The sequence below is a fragment of the Neopelma chrysocephalum genome, unplaced genomic scaffold, assembly GCF_003984885.1.
Source record: "Neopelma chrysocephalum unplaced genomic scaffold, ASM398488v2 Primary Assembly neopelma1_65, whole genome shotgun sequence".
Taxonomy (NCBI): Eukaryota; Metazoa; Chordata; class Aves; order Passeriformes; family Pipridae; genus Neopelma; species Neopelma chrysocephalum.
The window spans coordinates 1,277,155-1,298,146 of NW_020897722.1; the positions used below are offsets into that span (position 1 = coordinate 1,277,155).

General features: G+C 52.9%; 3 protein-coding genes across 3 annotated transcripts; all 3 read right to left on the reverse strand.

The window, feature by feature from the left end:
- Positions 1–7,396: 7,396 nt before the first annotated feature.
- On the reverse strand, positions 7,397–8,239 carry LOC113967797 (hemoglobin subunit alpha-A). The gene is made up of 3 exons (XM_027683720.1): positions 8,083–8,239; positions 7,728–7,932; positions 7,397–7,626 (listed from the first exon to the last, which is right to left on the reverse strand). The coding sequence occupies exons 1-3, from the start codon at positions 8,175–8,177 to the stop codon at positions 7,498–7,500; spliced, it is 429 nt and encodes a 142-aa protein (XP_027539521.1). The 5' UTR covers positions 8,178–8,239; the 3' UTR covers positions 7,397–7,497.
- Positions 8,240–10,506: 2,267 nt separating this feature from the next.
- LOC113967799 (hemoglobin subunit alpha-D) lies at positions 10,507–11,551 on the reverse strand. The gene is made up of 3 exons (XM_027683722.1): positions 11,403–11,551; positions 11,085–11,289; positions 10,507–10,682 (listed from the first exon to the last, which is right to left on the reverse strand). Exons 1-3 carry the CDS (start codon positions 11,492–11,494, stop codon positions 10,554–10,556), a joined length of 426 nt encoding a protein of 141 aa, XP_027539523.1. The 5' UTR covers positions 11,495–11,551; the 3' UTR covers positions 10,507–10,553.
- A 2,459-nt stretch (positions 11,552–14,010) lies between these two features.
- LOC113967798 (hemoglobin subunit pi) lies at positions 14,011–16,944 on the reverse strand. Its single transcript, XM_027683721.1, has 3 exons — positions 15,950–16,944; positions 14,725–14,929; positions 14,011–14,218 (listed from the first exon to the last, which is right to left on the reverse strand). Exons 1-3 carry the CDS (start codon positions 16,042–16,044, stop codon positions 14,090–14,092), a joined length of 429 nt encoding a protein of 142 aa, XP_027539522.1. The 5' UTR covers positions 16,045–16,944; the 3' UTR covers positions 14,011–14,089.
- Positions 16,945–20,992: the final 4,048 nt, after the last annotated feature.

Below are 20,992 nucleotides of genomic sequence, written 5' to 3' on the forward strand. Positions count from 1 at the left end.
CGGCCCCCCCCGCGGGACCGCCCCCCGAGCACGGCGAGCGAGGAGCCGGGGCTGCCCTCCCGAGTGCCACCGCCGGGGACCGGAGCATCCCCGTGGGAGACAGCCCTGGGGAAGGAGGGGTGCGGCGTGGTGCCGGTGATGCTCCCGTGGGAGCCTCGCGGGTTTGCTTCTCCCTGCCGTGAAGGCCGGGTCAGATGGTGATTTAGGATGGGTTTAAGCTGAAATCACAGATATTAGCATGCCTCGGTCATAACCGGGCAGCCCACTGTGCCCTCGCTTGGAAGGGAAATCACTGGGGACGCTCAGCCCTGCAGAAGGGAAATGACTGGGGAGGCTCAGCCCTGCAGTCTGAAGGGTGGTTTTATACTCGTTCCTAGAAAGTCCGATTGTCTTCTCTGCTCCCACGTATCTGCCGTATTCATAGGACTCACGGGAGATGTGGCTTTTACAGGCACGGTCAACTCATTCTCTGATTTTGCAGCTGACTTCAGAAGAGTGAGGAATCTTCCCTTTTACATGCCTTTTCCTTGGGATACCTTCTGATGTGCTCGTGTTTCCCAGCAGCACAATGCAGCCTGGGAAATGTCTCAGTCCTTGCTCAGGCAAAACTCCCATCACTCGAGGTCAGCTTGGTTGAGCACTTCAGACCTGTTTCCAGTCCAGATGGACTTTCTACTTCAGGAGCTGAAAATCTTTGTTTCTTGCTCTCACAGACCTGACACACTTGTGATAAGTTCATTAGGTACAGGAAGGAAATCCCATAGGGAAGTGCCAGTCATTTCCTAGGAGGTCTGACATCACCAAAAGCCCAGTCAGAACACCTTATGTGCTCAGAGCTAGCAATGCCCTCATCTCATTCAGGAGAAGACTTCCCTGAAGTCAGCCCAGAAGCTTGAGCACATAAAGCCTGGGATGGGAAGTGACTATTCTTCTTATTCCCAGCTTAAATTTGCTCACTCCTAGTTCATTTCCATTTGACCCTGCATGATGCTATCCTTGGATTTTCAGAGCTCTCCTTCTAAGAGAAGAACAAATCAATCCTCTGTTCTCATTCTACATTAATTTAGCCTTCAACTCCACTTTTAAAGGTATCAGCTCATCTTCAGCCAATCCTTATGAATTACTTTCCTGCAATGCTCTTTCTACTTATAGTTATTTTCCTCTTAAAGGGGAAAAACTGAGATTCAAAGTCAAAAATCTGAGCATTAATCAAGCTTATCTGACACAGCACAGAGTCAGATCCACAGCATGTTACAATACCTATTTTTTCACAGCTTGTGTCCCTTAGAGTAGCTCCTGTTCCCCAAGAAAAACATTCCAGTGTTCACTGTAACTGTGTGGGGATGCTATAGGACATGTCACCTCCAGACTGACAGCTGCTCCAAACACATGGGGACATGAAAATGTTGTCATTGGCTTAGTGACTGTCTGGATTGCTCTGTCCCCTTTTAGCTAAGCAGCCCTGCAACCTCAGAAGGGGTGAATTTGGACCAGGGAGGGTCTCCCTTTTGCTGCAGAGCTGGAGTTGGAGCTGAAGCTGGAGAAGCTGAAGCTTCCTCCAATTCCACAGGCAGTGCTGCAGGTGGATCACCATGACCTGCAGCCAGGCAGAAGATCCAGCTGCAGTGATATCTGCCTCCTCCTGTGGTGGCAACAAAAACCCACAGGATTTAGAAAAACCCACGTGAGGTTCTGCCTGTGCTGAAACCTGAGGGACCATGGCCAGGGCTTCTGTCTGACTCAGTGACACACTTCACCCTGGGTACAGTGCCCGTGTGATGGTCTGGGCTCGCCACTTCTGCTTCTTGCTCTGTGGTCCAACCACAGCCCTTCATCAGGAAGTCAGACAAGAGAGAAAGACCCTGTTCTGGAGAGTGTATTTCCTACAGTGTTTCAAACAGGTCTGGGGAGAAGTCTGGACTATATACTGAAATTATCCCTCTTTGAGGCACCGACCTGGAAAATAAATAATGGTGGCCTGTCCAAATTGAATTTATGGAGCTTTAACAATGCTGACCCATGAATTTTGATAAATATACTTCTACTATTAATAAAGGCACTCAGCTGCTCAACCATTGAGGGAGGTATAAAAGCTTTCTGGATGAGCAGCTGCAATGCACATTTTGCTGTATTGCTTTCCATAAATCCATAGCTGGGATCCTCCTGGCCATGTACAAAGGTCTCTGGAGAGCACAGAGCTGGCACAGTCTGCTCCCCTGTCTCTGTTTGGTCCCAGTACAAGGAGTGAAAATGTGGTGCTGGGTGAAAACCTTATGTTTTAGCTATTTCCAGATAGATCCTCATTGAGTTGTGTCTACCCAGCAGCTCATTTCTGACTTGAAGTTACCATGACAGGGGATCTGGGAAGGAAGAGCATAATGAAAAACTGTGTCCCAGGAATATGAACCAAAGGTCTGTTGGAGTTGCATGCTTTGGCTTTTGACAGAAAAGTCAGATGATGCTCCATCACTGCAGGAGACTGGTGAAAGGATATGTTTGATGTAGTCCATGGAGCTTTGCTGTGTGCAGCTCTCAGTGTTACTCACAAATGGAAAAATAGAAGGTCAGTCCTTTCAATGTGGATAAAGAAGGTCACACAGATAGATATGATCTAAAGCAGAGGAGGCTGAACTTAAACTGGCTATTACAGCTCAGGAAAAAGATGCTGGAGTCCTCGCTGATGGTTCACTAAAATTTTAGCCTTGATGTGCAGCAAAAAAAAAAAGCCAACAAAATGTGGTGATGTCATCAGGAAGGGCTTGGGCTCACAGAACAAGAAAGAGGGCATCTCTTGCATGCTGTGTTACAGCTCGGTGCACCCACATCTGTGCAGTTCTGGCCCCTGATCATAGAATGATAGAATAGTTTGGGCTGGAAGGGACCCTTAAAGGTCATCTAGTCCACCCCCTCTGCCATGGGCAGGGACAGCTTCCACTAGACCAGGTTGCTCAGAGCCCCATCCAGCCCAGTACTGAATGTTTCCAGGGATGGGGCAGCCACAACTCTCTGAGCAACCTATGCCAGCATTTTACCACCCTCATTGCAAAAACCTTCTTCCTTTAATCTAAATCAAACCTCTTTTATTTTAAAACCATCACCCCTTGTCCTACCACAACAGGTTGTAGGAGCATAGTGGACTGAGCAGAGCAACTGAGATGATCCAGGGGATGGGGCAGCACAGTGTGAGGGGGTCCTAGGGAGGCTGGGATTTTCCCTGGGGAAGGGGGGACAAAAAGGGCCAGCTCTACACAGTCATAAAATGAACGTGGACCTGGTGCACATCAGGTGCTGCATGACTAGATGGAGGCCATTGATCAGTCTGGTAGGTTGGTTCAAAATGGATAAAAAGGACTTTATATGGGCCAGGTGGGAGAATGAACTTCTGGAACTCGCTGCCACAGGAGGCTGTGGAAACAAATAGGATCAGCAGGTTTATAAAAGGTACAGCAAATTCATGAGCAGCTGCAGGTCAACTGACAGATGCTGAAGGCAACAGGCAGGAATGTTGGCTGGAATTGCTGTTACTGCTGCTGTGGGAGCTTGAGGAGCATAACCAAAGCTGGCTAGGGGCCTGTGCCCTCCCCAGATGGCATCTCTGTAGCTGAAAACAGCACAAAAACAAGACTGGGAGAGAGGAACCATGGATGTTACCATTGCCTGTGATCTCAGTTCCATCCCTAAGCAAATTCAGATCTTCCCAGGTGGTTGCTGTGTGGTAGGAAGATAGGACAACCAGCAGGAAGAGAATTTTTGCATTTCTATTCAATTTCCATCTTTGTAGTGAAAATCTAATCAATGCTTATTTTCTGTCTTCTACTGCTCTTCCTTCTCCCACTGGCAAAACAGCTGGTGGAGGAGATGGGAGGATCCTGGAAAGTTTGAATTAAAGTATATTTCAATCATTCCTTATTTTCAGACTGCTTGCCTAAAAAAAATCCCCTTCACCTCAAAAACTGATTGAAGCCACCTCCAAACAGCCAGTACCTGTGGGAAAAGGTGGAGGGCGAGGGGGTCATGGAAAATGAGACCGTGGGGTCTCTTATCAGGGTAGAAACGGGAAGCCAAGGAACTGTAAACCAGTCAACTTCAAGTCACAAAAAAACAGTGGGACATTTCATCAAAGAAAGAAATGAGTAATAACCATGGCCATCTCCAAGAATGAATCATTTCAGATGAGTGTGTTTTCCTTCTGTGGCAGACTCCAGCCCTTGGTTTAACATCATCATTCACTGTTCTTTCATCAATAACTTGTAGTGGAGAATGTGCTTATAAAATCCTCAGATGTTCCTGAGCTGGAGGGGCTGAAAGCAGCCCAAAGCACTGGCTTAAAATTCAGATTGATCCAGACAAATCAGAGAGATCAGTTCAGTAGGGAAATTCTGACATTTAGGAAGGAGTGACAGCCCAAACACACAGCAAACAAGCAGAAGATCTATTGGCTGCACCACTTGTGAGTTATTCTATTGCCATATTGAATTCCAATACGGGATGTACAAACAAGAACAGTTTGTAAAACACGTGATGTTCTCCCTCCTCGTTCCAGCAAGAGGACCTCTCAACTGGTCTCCTAAGATCAGCTTCCAGTAAGGAAGTAATTCTCTATGTTCCCACTGCTTCTTTGCTAAATTTTGGTCTAACATTTCCTGTAAATCATAGATAATTCCTGGTGAACTCCCCTAGGATGCATGACATCCTCCAGAAGTATGTGCTTCTGTGTCCCTTTCCAGGACACACTCTCTAGGGCCATAACTGTTCCTCCAATGCTAATAAGAGCAGGATCCAAAGTTATGTAGTCAATGCTGTTTGCAGCCCTTCAAGAGACTGATGGAAGTGTTTTGATCAGGTGAGTCATAACCATCAAACTCATTTCCTGATGTCATTTTAGCTCCTTATTTTAATAAAAATGGGTTTTCTGAGATGCCACTTGCCTTGGTGACACTGTATAACAAAACACTGTGCTGTTCTGGGGGTATCTTTGCACCACAGGTGCTTTGTCCATCCAAAATAAATATCGATGAGAGCCAAGAAAGGCCTCCAGAGAGTGGAGGCATCCAAACAGGCTTTTCTCTCACCTGGAGGTGTCCATCTCCCTTCTTGCCCTGAAGCTGCCTGGTGTGACTCTGCCTCCTGAGTGCTGCCATGGCCTGGATCAGGGGGCTTTGTCCCCAAATTCCACCTCATCAATGTCACCCAGGGGCGTTTTGGGCTGCTGCTGCTGTGGCAACGCAGAGGTTGCCTCCACATCTCCCGTCAGCACTGGAGCTGCAGCAATGCCAGCTGCAAAACCACCCTGGGCCAGCACTGGGGTGAATATTGGACCTGCCCTGCTCCAGAGCACAGCTGCTGAGGTGCCAGCAGGTCCTGAGGCAGCTGGGCAGGAATACCAGCTCAGGGAGAGCCCAGCTGCAGCCAGAGTGTCTGTCCCATGGGGTGGGCTGTGTCCTGGGGGACACAATGCCATGGCCACCAAGGGATGCCCAGGGAAGGGAGCCCCTGTGCCCTGAGCCAGGAGGGGCACTCAGCGCTGGACACGGGCTGCTGGGGAGGGTCCTGCACCCCTCCAAGCTGGCACCAGTGTCCCCAGTGCACTCAGGACCGTGGGTTGGCTGGAAGCCCATCCCGTCAGACCTGCTTGTCCCTGCTCCACCCCTGCAGGCAGGACCAAGGCTCGGCCCTCGCACCCTCTGCCTGGCCCCGATAAAGCACCACGGCTGGAGGTCCCCATCTTGTGGCAGCAGGGACAAATGGCTGGGACATCATGAGCTCAGCGGTTCTTTGGCCAAAAACAGAACCCTGGGAAAGTGCTGCAGAGCCAGGGCACTGCCCATTGCCACCCCATGTGTCCTGCCCGAGGGCACAGCACGGCTTGGGAGCACTTGGAAGTGAAACCCAAGCTGGGGACAAAGTGTCACCCTCCACATACACACTGCCCCCATGTTACTCTTACACCTTGCCTCTGGCACCCACCACACTCGGGACCATGAGGGTTTGGAGGGGCCCGAGTCTGAGCTGGATTTGGTGCTGGCTCTTCCCAGTGCTTTACACACCAGTCCACAGTGCCTCGCACACCTCTGTGCCCTGAGCCGCCACCACACCCCTGCTCTCTCCAGGATCCCCAGGGAGCAGAGGCTCTCTGTGGAGCACAGTTGTGCCCACAGCTCTGTCTGGGTAACGTTGGCTGGAAGGGTGGAACCTGCTCCAACACCTGCTTTGTGCAAAGGTGGATCAGGTTGGCCAGCGACGCCCTGACCAGCTCTCTCCTCGTTCCTCACCGTGCCCAGGGGCAGTGGGCACGTGGAGTTGTGATGTCTGTGGTGCTCTGCAGGAGAAACCCCAGGGGCTGGAGGGTCTCTCTCTCTCTTTGGAGTCCTTGGAGTCTCTCCTGTCTCTGTGCATTCACTGACAGTGACTGGAGGCCATGGGGCTGGGGCAAACATCCATCCTTGCAAGTGCCAGGGATCAAAGGGGCCCATGGCAACATGAACCTGTGAACCCTGGGGCTTTCTTGAACCTTCCCCCCTTCACCAAGCACCTCCCAGCCTTGGCAGGGACAGGGCAGCCTTACTCAGCAGGGCAGGTTGTAGCCCCCCCAGACTATCTGCTGCCCCATCTCCCACCACACCCACAGCTGGAGGAGAGCCCACGTTCTCCTTTATCAGCCCCCCACGGCCGCCCTGCTGTGGGCTGTGATAAGGGCTGGGGGCTGTGCAGACACCAACACCACAACACCCCGCACCCCTCTGCTGCCTGGGCTCCTTTCCCTGCCCTGACACCCCCCAACACTGCTGGATCTGGAGCTGAGCCCCATCTGCTCCCCCTGAGGTTCTGCAGCACCCCCTCAAAGCGACACCCCAGCAGTGCAGCATTAGGTGGAGACAGAACAAGTCCTACACCACTGCACATCTCTGTGTCCTGCAGGTGCACAGAGAAATGTCCTGGTGCTGGGAGGTCCTGGGAAGCCCTCACTGTGCCACCACACAGAGGGGCAGAGGTGCAGGGAGCCCCTGTACCCCACCATCTCCCACGAGCATTTCCAGAAGGAGATGCTCTAGGAAAATTCATCCTGAACAAGGGGTGCATGGGGCTGGTGGTGCAAGAGGGGATCCCAGCGTGGAGCCCTGGTGGGACAGCCTGGACAGGCTGGGGCTGCAGGAAGCCCCTGATCCTCTGTGAGTCTTTCCCCTCCACTGGTGCCTGGAAATGCTCTGCTTGCTCCCGGAGCCCCATGGCTGGCAGAGCAGTGTCTGCCTGTCGGGTAACCACCCCCAAACACTGCTAAACCAGTGCCCATTTCCTCCATGCACCCACCTGGTGGGGGGACCCCCAGTTCAGACCCCTGAAGCAGATCCCTCCTGCTCCCTCCCCGCAGGCAGCAAACAGAGCAGGACACCAGAGCTGGAGCACAAATGCAAGAGATTTTATTTCAGAACATTTGACTGCTCGCTGTTGGAGGGCTGGTGGTGCCCCTCGGGTCCAGCTCCAGCCACGGTACACGTCTTAACGGTACTTGGCAGTCAGGACGGTTCCCACGGCGCACAGGAATTTGTCCAGGGAAGCGTGGACCTCCGGGGTCAGGAGAGCGGGGTTGTGGCTGGCCACCACCACCAGGAAGCACTGGCCCAGCAGCTGAAAGGCAAAAGGAGATGGTGAGAAAGGGGGCGAGGTGAGGGGGTGGCCAAGGGGTGCAGGAGGGGAGCAGGGCTGGTCACCCCTTCCCAGACACTCACTTTGAAGTTGACAGGGTCCACGCGGAGTTTTTGGGCGTGGAGGTCACTGAGCTTGGAGAGGGCACCGGCGATGTCATCGATGTTGTTGGCAGCTTCGACCAGGGCAGCCGCCACCTTCTTGCCATGACCCTTGACCTGAGCAGAGCCCTTTCCTAGGTCGAAGTGGGGGAAGTAGGTCTTGGTCGCGGGGTAGGTGGCGAACATCCTGCGGAACAGACGGGTTCAGGGACAGGTGAGACAGAGACAGAGACATACGGCAGAGACAGCTGCAGATGGGGAGAGAATGGGGGCAGAGGGGAGGGACTCGGGGATGGAGACGAGAGGAGAGAGGGTCCCGCCAGGAATGGACGCGTACCTCTCCAGGGTCTCGGCGCCATAAGCTTCGGCCTGGCCGCCGATTTTGGAGAAGATGCTCTTGACGTTGGTCTTGTCGGCACTGGACAGCACCATGATGTCACCTTCGCCCTGGCAGCCCCCAGCACGGGTGTCCCCGCTGGCGGCCGCCGCCCTTATATGCGGTGCTGGGGCCCCGCCCGCTCCCCCGTCCCGCCCGCTCTGGCCCCGTCCCGGGGCGCTGGACCCCGGCCAGGAGCGGCCACCGCCTGCCCCCCCCGCACAGCACCGGCACCGTCGGGGGGGCTGTGCCCCGGCACCCCCGGAGTCGGGCCAAGGGGAGGGTCGGGGCTTGTTTCAGCGCAGGCGGGGGGTTGCCCCTCTGGCACAAGCTGACAGTAGGGTTAGGCTTAGGGTTAGGATGAGATTTAGGTTCAGGTATAGTGTTCGGGCTGGCTTGGGCTGCGGTCAGGTCTGCACTGGCACCGGCGGAGGAGCTGCCGTGTGTCCCCTCCCAGCGCGGAGTGGGGCACGGGCTGAGGAGCCCCGGGCATAGCCTGGATGGGTTCTGGCCAGGCGGCGGGGACAGGAGCGTGGGGGAGCCTGTGCCCCACAGACTGAGCCCAACATCCCCGACCCCCACTCACGGCCCCGTGGGCCCCTGCACGTACAGACTGAGCCATCCAGCAGAGCCTCCACACACGCGTGAGCTGCCCCGGTACATACACTGTCCCTACGCACACTGCCGTCTGCACGGCCCCTACACAGCCTTGCACACACCTGTGCCGTCCCTACACACCATACACTAGGCACTAGACTCGTCCCCCACCATCCAACACAGCCCCTGAGCACGCAGCTGCCCTGCTGCACCCCCTGCTCTCGTTCCCTCGGTGCCCCTGAACCCCTGTACCCCACAGTGTGTGCCCTCTTCAGCCCCTGCTCCTCGAACCACCGCCCCATCTCTTTGCACACAGACCCCGGAGCTCCCCTGCCCCAGCCCTCTCTCCTGCTCACAGCCTGTGCTGGTGCCAGTGCTGTGGGGACTGGGGGACTCCTGGGAAGGGGGGACACCTGGCAGAGCCCACGGGGATCAGCTCTGCTGCCAGTGCTGTGGGAATGAAGACACTCTGGGCCACGGTGGTTTATGGCCAGCCCCCGTGTGCCCCAAATGATGAAGGTGAGGAGTGTAACAAGGGCAAGGTAGATGAGGATGGTGAGGAAGATGAGGAGGGTGAGGGGGCTTGTGGAGCTTCCAGTAGGTTCGGGAGCTGGCACAGTCCAGCAGGGGACAGTTCACACCCGTGTTTCCTCCATTGCCGACGGTTCTTATCGTTTGTGTTTGGGGGAGATTAGCTCGGTCTGGCACCACTTCAGAGTGGGGAGGGACGGGGGAGGGACGGGGGGGGGGCTGATCTTCTGGGAAGCAGCGGCGGGACAGCCTGTGTGCATCGGGGGGAGGCTGCCAAGGCAGCAGAACACTTCAGACTGGTGGCACAAGAATAAATGGGTGTAAATGCACATGAGCACAGTGGGATGTAGACTGGGACGTGTCTGAGGATGGAGGATAAGCACTGGGGGTTCACCTGTAGGAGCAGGGTCCGGCATGGCCAGGGACTGTCAGCCCTGTTTGTGTGCAGGCAGGGTCCCTGCACACCCCATACCTGCCTTCTACCTGCATTTGGACACCCCAGGCACCTCTCTCCTGCAGGACCTCATCTCCTCCCTCCGGTGTCACAGCACAGAGCAAACCCAGGGCTAGTTTAGTATCTCACAGCCCATCAACTGTGATCTAGGATTTTTTTAAATTCAGGTTCCAAAGCCTTGAAACCAGAGTCCCTGTGCTGGATTGCAGCTCTGCCCACCCTACTCCAAGCCTGCCCATATCCCAGGGGAGGTGCAGACACCTGGGATAGGTGCAGGGACTCTTCCCTGGCAGCCAACTGGGATTTGTGGCTCAAGGGCTTTGTGCTTAATGATCTGTGGTGGATTTTTTTCACTCCCATGAATTCTCAGATTGCTTTTGGAGCTCATGCAAGCAACTTAGCTCCCACAGCATCCCCAATAAAGTCCCAAACAGCCGTCTTGATAGATGGAGACAGGCAGGATTTATCCTCCCCCCATCCCCCCCCGCACCCCCCAAGAATCCTTCAAAGGGACTCAAGGGCCAAATTTGTCTTGGCACAGCCTTTCCCCTGCCCCCTGGAGGGGTGCAGGCACAGCCAGTGCCAGGCTGAGCTACATTCCAGGGGTCCTGCTATCGGCTGCATCCCATGCTGGGGAGGGGTGGAAGCAGGTAGGACCCCGGGGGACACCCAGGGAGCCCATGGCCAGTGCTGCCCTTCCTGTACCACATCTGGTCTCACCGGTAGCCCCCTCCCCCCGGCAGGAGCACTGCCACTCTCCAGCCCACCCCAGCCCTCGGCCCCGGCACAGACGGACTCAGCGCTGCGGCAAAAGAGTCTTTATTGGCGGCACACGGGCACAGGTGGCAGCTCATCTGTACTTCTCAGCCAGCACGGAGGCCACGGCCGACATGAACTTGTCGACGGCAGAGTGGATCTGGGGGGTGTAGTCCTTCCCCAGGTGCACGGCCAGCACCACCTGGAGGCACTGCGCCAGCAGCTGCGAGGAAAAACAGGGCTAAGCACCGCTGCTACAGCCCCAGGGCCCCTTCCCAGTCCCTGTCCCCTGTCCCCCAGTCTCCATCCCCCATCCCCTCTCCCCCATCCTGATCCCTGTCCCCCATCCCCTCTCCCCCATCCTGATCCTTGTCCCCCATCCCCAGTCCCCCATCCTGATCACTGTCCACCATCCCCATCCCCCATCCTGATCCCCATCAGCCACCTCCTCTCCCCCATCCTCTATCCTCCATCCCTGTCCCCCATCCCTCATCCCCTGTCCCCCATCCTGATCCCAATTCCCCATCCCCTGTCCCCCATTCCCCACCCCCATCCTCATCCCCCATCCCTGTCCCCCATCCCCTGCCCCCTGTCCCCTATCCCCTGCCCCCTGTCCCCTGCCTGCCTTGAAGTTGACGGGGTCCACACGCAGGTTGTAGGCGTGCAGGTTGCTGAGCTCAGACAGAGCCTGGCTCAGGTTGTCCAGGTTCTTGACGGCAGTGCCCAGGGCAGCCACCACCTTCTTGCCGTGGCCACGGATCTGGTCAGAGCCATGGTGCAGGTCGAAGTGGGGGAAGTAGGTCTTGGTTGAGGGGTAGGCGGCGAACATCCTGGGGGAGCGGGACAGTCAGTGGTGCTCACCCAGCCGGACCCACCACACCGGCCCCTCCGTGGGGCTCCCACCCACTCATCCCCTTTGCCCAGGGGGTCCCCAAGCCTGCACCTCTCCAGGGTCTCAGCTCCAACATCCTCCTGGCAGCCGGACACCTTCTCCCAGACCTGCTGGACCAGCTTCTTGTCCTCGGCGGTCAGCATGGCGGCGGTTGGTGGAGTAGGCAGGGATTGGTGGCAGCAGCACCCCTGGGGACGCCCTCTTATAGCCGCCAGCACCCCTGCCTGGCCTTATCTTATCACACTGAGGGGCGGGGGCACGGCTGCCCCAGGGAGTGGCTGTGGCTCTGCCTCGGGGGCCCCGACTGCCTTGGGGGGCCCAGCCCTAAGGAGGCCCCTGGGGGGCCCGGCTACCCTGCCTTGCCCCACTGTACCAGCCCCACACCAGGCTGGGGGCTGGGGGCAGCACCTTGCCAGGCTGCCCCATGGGGATGTCCTGTGGGTGTCACAGCCCTGTCTACCCTGGCCAGAATGTCCTCAAGCCTCCTGTTGTGACCCACCAGTCCCCCTGGATGGGCCAGGGCCCTGCCTGGCTCTGTGGGTGTTGGGGTGAGTCCCACAAGTGTCCCTGGTCCTATGTCCTCCAGGCTCTGGCACATCCAGCCCCTCTCTGCCCCAAGGGACCCCATGGCCTCTGAGTAGGAGCCACGGGTCATGCTGAGGGTCTGCCATGAGAAACACCATCCCTCCAGCAGCCTGGAGACACCTGGGCAGGGAAGGGGATGTGCCTGAGGATGGAGGGTAAGCACTGTGACCCAGAGTCTGTCCTGTGATGCTTGTCAGACCTGGGCTCCTTCCCTTCTTCCCACCATGACATGTGCTCCTGCCTCTCCCCATAAACACTGGGACATCCAATAGGGTACATGGTAGTTGGTCATACAACCATAGAATTATAGAATAATAGAACCATTCAGGTTGGGAAAGCTCTCTATTAAGTCCAACCATTAACCCAGCACTGCCAAGGCCAACACTAAACTGTGTCCTCAGGTGCCACATCTACACACCTTCTAAATCCCTCCAGGGATGGTGGCTTCACCACTGCCCTGGGCAGCCTGGTCCAGGTCTTGACAACCCTTTCCATGAAGCAGTTTTTCCTAATATCCAACATAAACCTCCCCTGGTGCAACTTGAGGCCATTTCCTCTGACTGCCACATCCTTCTCTCAGCCGTTGGGACACACCAGATGCTGACCTACCACCTAAGTAATGGATTTAAACCTGCAGATTAGCCAAGACCCACAGATGCAGAATGATTTAAAAGCTGCTGTGACACCCTGAGTGACAGGTTTAGAGCCATTTGGTGGCCTGAGAGCTTCTGCAGCACCTTTTTCCCCCTCGCCCAAATGCAGTCCCTAAATTCCATGAATGAGACAAGAATCACTGCTTGCAGTGCCAGCTCAGGCTGTCTATCAGAGCAGGCTCAAGGCTTTGCACCCATCTTTTCATGTCAGAAGTCCTCTGAGACAGGAGCTCCTGTGGTGCTGTGCTTTAGATTTTTGGCCAAACTGGCCACCTGGCTGATGTTCCAGATTTTTCTGAGCAGCATTTGCACAGAATCAAGGCTGTCTCTGCTTTTCACTCTGCCCCCACCCAGGGAATAATTGATTTTAGGGTAGTGGAGGGGAGACAACCAGATGAGCCCAACTAACCAAAAAGGTGTTTCATGCCATATAACCCCATGCTCAGCAATAAAATGGAAAAGGAAGGGTTTAAGGGAGTTTTAGGGGGCTTAACCTTCTTTTTTGCTCAGGAACTAGATGGACATGAGTTTACCCACAAAATGCAGTGATTGCCTGTGCATCAACTGTTTTGTTTTGTTTTCTTCCCTCTTCTTCCACTTATTCTTCACTTATCAAACAATAATTTCTGTTAGTTAGATCTTGACCCCCACTTTTTCTTGCTTTTATTCTTCCTTTCTCCTTTTCCTCATCCAGTTGAAGGGGGGCAGTGAGTGATTGAGTGACTGTGTAGTGCTTGGCTGCCTGCTGGGGTTAACCCACAACAGGTACGTATGGAGAATCCCTCATCTTCCCAAATTTCAAATCCATGTAAAACTCCCCATATTAAAATCAGAGATGCCAAGCTGAGGGGATGGTCCCTTTAGCAAACCTGTCTAGCAGGTGTTCATGAAGCACATTAGATACCATGTCCATACCCCATGGACAGAGGCATGAGAAGACAATGCCCAGCATCACAACACATGGCAATGCAGGTTTTGTTCCCAACAGGCTGGGATGGGTTTTGGGTAGGTCTAACAAAAAGCCTGAGCCTATTCAATATCCTAGAAGGGCAAAAGACTCTTTCCTGGTCAGCCTGTAAACAGTCTGTGGTGGGTATACCTTGGTGAGCAGCAGCAGCCACAGGGCTACAGCCTGTTCTGGGCATCTGCTCGATGGTGTGTTGTTTCTACTGAATATTACATTATTCCAACTGAATTTGTACATCTTAGCACATGAATTGGTATATTAATTCATGAGTATGTGAATTAGTACATGAATTTACAAAGCTTACTCTTTCCCCCTCCATACTGTGTAGCCATTTCAGAACACCCCAGCCTGCACAGTCAGGTGCAGGTGGCACACATGGAGATAAAAGCACAGAGACCATTGCTCACATTTGAATTATTTATTGGGATTTGCAGATGACCAATCCCCTGCAGAGGGGATTTGAGAGGGCTGCCTCGGAAGGGGTGATTCCCCAGAGCCTGGGATGTGCCTCCCTCACCCTCTGTGGAGGCCATTTATCTGTATTTCTCAGTCAGGACAGAGGAAACACTGGACAGGAACTTGTCCCATGCAGCATGAACTTCTGGGGTGAAGTCACTGGGATAGCGGGCAGCCACGGAGCACAGGATACAGTGGGAAAGCAGCTGTAAGGAAAAACAGGATTAAATCCATCACAATCAGTATCAGATGTTAGTCTAGGGGTCTGCAATGGAGCTTGGGCCCAGCATGCTCTGGGATGACAACTACATGTCCTACCAAAAGGGCAAAAGGCACTGCTTGCTGCCACTCCCTCTTCCAAATGTCCCTTTCTTCCTCACCAAGGGGAAATGCAACAAAGTGGAAATGTTTAGAATTTATTAAGACTTTGTTCAAGGTGATGTAGATTGATGTGTGAGGGGGATTCATGAATTACAGCAAAGGCAGCAGAGACTTGAGTCTGTCTAACACAAACCATAGGAGCCCCGTGAGCAGTTCTTTGCCTGCACTAGGCCAGATCTTTCATTAAAAGATCCAATCTCAGGTTAAAAATCAGGTGGGCAACACGCTGTGCAGTGCAGTCAGGGATCAAGGTGCCATTAGCCCCAGTGACCTGTGGTCTTTAATTCTGTGTTGGCAGTTTTCCCCCCTGGAAGTCTCTGCGCTCGCTCACCTTGAAGTTCACAGGGTCCACGCGGAGGATGTAAGCGTGCAGCTCGCTGAGCTTGGCCAGAGCTCCTCGAATGTCATCAACGTGCTTCACGGCTTCCCCGATGGCATTCATGACCTTGGAGCCGTGGCCACGAAGCTGAGCCGAGCCTTGGCTGAGATCGAAGTGAGGGAAGTAGGTTTTCGTCTGGGGGTAGCTGGAGAAAAGCCTGGAGGAGAACACGAGAACGAGGTTCAGCAGTGGAAATGGCATCCGTGAGGTGGCAAAAACTCTGAGCAAGTACAGTGTAAACCTTCAGCTCCTTCAGTGGTGTAACAGAGCTTTGGGGGCTTGAAGTTTGCATTGGGAAGGTCTTTCTGCTCTTAAAGCTCTTCTGCAGCACGTGCAGATTGGACAGCAGGCTAATCTGTGCATACTTGAGAAAAATTAAATAATTTAAAACCTAATGTATTTATGATTTTGTTTGTTTTTAGTGAAAAATAGCCCCAAATTGTACCAAATTTCCTCTCGTACACTGTAACCCAGTTTCCAGGACCTTCAAACCAAAATGAGCTGAACAAACCAGAATCAATGTGAGTGGTACTCAGAGTCCTGGAAGGAGAATTACAATACTTTATAGTGAGCTGTAAATAAAATTTAAATAACATTGAATAAGATAAGAATTTCTGAACAATTTCCAGACTATTATCTCTTTTTTGCCAGCTTGGTTATTTGGTATGAACCTTGGATTACTGTGTCGTGCTGCATGCAGGGCATCCAGTTGTCTTTTTTCCTAGGGGTTTGTTACTTATGAACTGGAACAATGAACTCTGAGTATTCAGTGAATTTAGTGGATAGCTATTATTTTAGAAACGGTAAGAGAAAGTGCATCATTTGTACAATAAACCACTTCAAGTTCATCCCCTGACAGGGATAATGCTGTTTCAGGACACTAAGTATAAATGACTTTGAATTCCTTCCCAGCGCTCCTGGCTATGAATTCTTCTGAATTGCTATAAAGAGGAAAAAAAGGCCTATTGAATTGCTTAGAAAATAGTGGCTTGCCATGAGATTTTGAAGCATTTAGTAGCCCAGACATAATTCCTGATGATTACACTGCAAGCAGCACAACTCCCCATCAACTCTCAGCGGTCCCAGTCTGTTCCCGCTCACCCAGGTTCTACCTGGGATGCATCCCAACAGCGATGCCCTGTGAGGGACCCTCTTTGGGGGAGTGCTGGGGCCTTACCTCTCCAGTGATTCTGCCCCGATGGCATCGGCTTGGGTGGCCACCTTGGCCCAGATGGAGACCACAGCGGCTTTCTCGGCTTGGGTCAGCGTCATTGTGCAGGAGGTGGTTGCTCTGTCCCTTGAGTGACCGCTCAGAGCAGGTTTGGACTCCCCACCTCCCCACCCTGGTTATAAAGGGGAAGGGGAGAGCGGACCTTGGTGCCTGTCCACACTCATTGGTCACTCCAGAGGCCCTCCCATGGAGCGGGAGACACTTATCTCCCCAAGGAGCAATGGCTATTCTGGTCAGGGTCAGCACACTGCCCTCCTCTCCTGCTGGCCTTATCAGCTTCTTGCTTCGTAACAAAACAGCTGTGTGGCCCAAAGAAATTGTCTGGACACATATTGATACATGAACAGAGAGATAATGCTGGGAAATTCCATTGATGAAGCGTTAGGACACATCTTTAAGCTGAGGAGCATATGGACTTCAAGCATACTAAGGAGCTTGGAGAGGAATCTGCATTTCCTCCCTTGGTTCACAAGTGTGAACACAAGACTCTGGGCCTTTCTGGGCCATATAATACAATTCCAGTATATGTGTCTGCCTGTGCCACAATTTTTCACATGAAATGATTCCTAGGTGGTGGTAGAGGCAGGCTGGGAGATGTGTGGTATAGTTCAGAGGGTCAGTGAAACACTGATTTTGTGAGAATAAGTAGAAATTTTGCCACTTTCTTCATCACTGCCAGGACTTCACTTTGCCAGCCTCTCGCAGAGAATTAGGGACCTACTCTGCAATTGATATGGATTATAACAGCAGTGGTAGAAATATTTCCTATGGATAAGAGAGTTTGTGAAGTTCAGTATGGTCCTCAGTGTGTTGAGAAAGACCAGTCAGATTTTTTGTTTTCATCACTAAATGCCTCCTATTGCATGTCTTTAATCTCTAACTGTGTGATCCCGCTGTTCATTACCCTTGGTACTGTAAAATAGCCCTCAGCACCACAGCCAGTGCTGGACATGCACGGGAATGCCTGATCCCATAATAAATGGTTGGTAGCATCAGAGCACAGGCACACTGGATGGGTGAAGGACCAAACAAGCAAAAGGAAGACCAGCACAAGTCTGTAATCACAGATAAGTGGGCAAAGTGTCAAAGAAATACCCTACTGGAGATGGTCGCTGCTGAACCTCTGGGCATGAATATCCTGCCAGCACATGAAGCAGAGGTAAATCTCTCTGCCATGCTGATAAGCTGCAGCAGCCTCACACATCACCACTGAGCACTGGCAGCCCTGCATGGAAAGCTGGCTGGTGCAGTCAGAGGGGTCAGACAGTGTTCTCTGCCCAAACAGTCCTGCACACTTGAGCTGAGAAGGTTGGTGTATCTCAACCAGGTTCCTCACCAAGATGTGTCTGCGTTTCAGAGCAATGGTACCCCACTGCTACAGGGGGTAATTCCCAGCCAGGGGAAAGCCCTTCTAGGGATCTATTGGTTCTTGGGTCATGTGTGGATTGGAGTATGTCCAGCCTGTACCAAAGTACGGGTGTCACACCTGGAGCAGGCACCAGCCTTGGAGCCTCTCTCGGGAGCCACGGTGTGGCTGTGCTGTGCTGCTGGGCAGGGGCTGGGTTTGGGGTGGGAGCCATGTGTGTTGTGTGTGTGGCAGGAGTTTCTTCTTTGCTGTCACATGGTGACAGGTCTCTCTTCTCTGGGCAGACTCCATAGCCTGGAGGAGCTGATTCATACACCACAAACCCCGCTTTTCCTGGGAGTGTGGCTCTTCCACTGTGTCCTGGAATTGACTGGGAATGAACCAGTAGTACCAGAAAAGTGGTAGGGATGGGGTCAGACAGCAACTTCTGTATCCTCTGGTGTCCCCCGTGTCCTGGGGCAAGTGGCACTTGCAGAAGGGCTCTTACCCATCCCTTGTACTCTATGCTGGGCCCTGAATTTAAGCCTCTCTCATGCCACCCGTCACATGAATCAGGAGAAACCTTGGGCTTCCCCAAAGGGCAAGCACAAAGCACTCGGTGCCTCTTGGTCTGCAAGCCTGGTTGGGTTCAGTGATCTTGCATTATCATCCCCTCTGTGCAGGCCAACACCTCATCTGAGATTTAATTTCAGATTGTGTTCACTGCCACAGCTCCTCCTCAGCCCTCCTGCCCACGGGCTGGATAATTCACTTTGAGAGGGGATACAAGACGGGGCTCACCTGAGACCAAGGGAGAACAATCACATTATTATAGGAAATATTATCAGAGAGCTCTTTGTATATCTTCCCTTTGATAATGCCATACATGTTCCCTGGAAACCTGGAGCTAACTCTGGCTACACAGATGCAGAGCAGTGCAGTCTCCAATTCAAAGTGCAGCATGGGCAGCAGCCAGGGCACAGGACAACACAATATTCAGTTTATACAGCTTAAATGGATGGCATTACCAAAGGAGGCTTTCATCATCCCTTGCTACATACATTTCCAGAACTTGCAGTTTTCCCATGGAAAGATGATTTTGAAAACTAAAGATGCTGTTGTGAAGTATCCATTTGTGTAATGTCTTTGTCTCCTCCCCAAAGTGCTGCCTGTTACACGGCGTGTCCATGGCTGTGCTCCAAGCTCTCCTCAGTGAGAGTGTTTTCAATCAGGGGTTACTCAATCAATGCTGTGACCCAGATATACACAGGGATAAGGCACAGGCCCTGAGGATTCCTTCCTATTTTGCTGCCCACTGTGTAACCTGAACATTGGTCCTCTGTGACTGGAGGATTAAGGTCTATGTAGGCACAATGCTTAAAGTGATGTCTGCACAGGAGGAGTCATCATCACTGAAATCATTGTGGAATTTGAATTCTTTTTCTGGGAGTTACTCTTGCACTATCACAAAAGCCAGAGCAGCCAAAAGGTGACAGTGGTTTGCTAGAAGGAGCTCATTGCTCCCCCAGGATCAGGGCTGTGCTGGGAATGGTTGTGGACACTCCTCAGGAGTGTGCCTGGAGGGAAAAGCACGAACCTCAGCTACGGAACACAACATGCTGTGGGAAGTGACTGCCTCTGGCTTTGCATGGACCTCTCAGCTGAGTTCCTCATCCCAGTGCTCCAGCTGCCCATGGGGCAGTGAGACAGGGGGGTCCTGGCCACAGCAACACAAGGAGCTGGACAACGTGACTGATGGTGTTCCTCTGTCACAGGGTTGACACTGAAACCATGTCCTCTGGGAAACTCCACCAGACCTGCCTTCCTCTCTTGCTGCTGCTTCTCATGATGATCCATAGACCCACAGAAGATTGTCCACTCTTGGGAAGATGGGGGATCTTTGTCATAAAATCACCAAAAGTGACTTTTTTTAAAATTAATGTAGGTCTGTTTTAATCCTGTTCTAAAAGCCAGCTGCCTGAGTTTCTCATTTTAAGCAGCAGAAGCGAGCAACAGGCCTGTTAGCTAATTATAAAAGTGGGATTATAATTTCTGTCAGTCCTGATTGTAAATCCAGTGACCTCTTGAATGGCATTGCTGGGAGATCAGGGATGACTTTCCCCATATGCCTGTATTATCTGCAGAAACTGTCTTCCCCTCAAGGAGACTGCTGTGGGTTAAGTGGCACATATATCTGCTCTAACTCGGAAATATTCAAGGCATATTAAGTTTTTGAAGTCTTAAAAGTGGAGTCTAAATCCTGGCTTTACTCTTTAATTTCCTACCAGTGCTCGAAGAACTTGCAATCTTTGCTTTAGCAGAACTGGAAGACTAACTAATTGCTACTGAACCTCCAAGAGATGGAAATGACAGATATGTCTGTAATTTATTATTTAAGTGAAATTATATTTTGAAGCAGACATACTGTGAAATTTTAACATGGCTGCCCAATGCTGGTGCATGAGGAGTGCTCTGCTGCGATAATAGGACTGCTCTTTAATCACCCCTAGACAACTCTGTCCCCTCAGCGTCACCTCCTCTCGCTCAATTGTTATCTCTGGCCTTGTGGAGAATGGCCCTGCAGATTACACCGTGCTGCTCATCTCCCTCAGCAGCCACCCACCCCTGCACAGTGTCCCTGGGGGGACTGCACAGCAAAATCCACAGTGGGAATATCTCAGGGTGGTCAAATATCTTATTAATGCAGTCGAATACAGAAGAATTTGCATGAAACCCCAGGACATCCTCTAATATAATTGCTCATAATTTCTGGTCTCAGTTAAACACAAAATAAGATGAAGACACCAAAGAGTGCCAGGGGAGTAACGTCATCCTTCCTAATCCAGAGGCAGGAGTAAATGCACAGGAACCACGAGGCAGGTCGTATCAGAGCTATGAGGCTCCCTGAGATTGTGAACATGAGCAACAAGCTCGATCCAGCCTTTCCATGAGCACCGGGAGTCCAGAGCTTCCCCAGCCAGCCTCCTGCAGGCACCCTGGTATCAGGGCATCATTCGGGCTGGAAAGGCCCTCTGAGCCCAACCATTAACCCAGCACTGCCAAGCCCACCACTAAATCATGTCCTCACAACCACATGTTTTTTGAGCACTTCCAGGAATGGTGATTCCACCACTGCCCTGGGCAGTTCCAGTGCCTGGCCACCCTTTCCGTGAGGATGACAATCCACGGGGGGTGACGAGCACTTGCTGCTCTTTGCCACCAGCTCTCGAGATGTAAATGACTGAACTGGCTGAAAAGCCACAAATGACCCAAAGTGGCCAAGAGAAACAACACTGGGCAGTCCAGGACCCGGCAGCCCCTGGAGAGGGATCAGGGCTGGGGGTCACCATGGCCTGGGTATGGGGCTGAACTGGAGGTGCTGGGCCATGCTGGGGGCACTGGGATGAGCTGGAAGGTGCTGGCTGCAGGCACGTGAAGCACTGGAATAAACTGAGGGTGTGTGGAACAGGGAGTGGTGTCGTGGGACACCGGGCTGATTGAGGGAACGTGTGTGTGGGGTGCTGGGCACAACTGGGGGCACTGGGCTGTGCTGGGAATGGGGCTGTGTGTGAGGTGCTGGCTGAACTGGGAGCACTTGGCTGTACTGGTGGCACTGGACTGAACTGGGGACACTGGGCTGTACT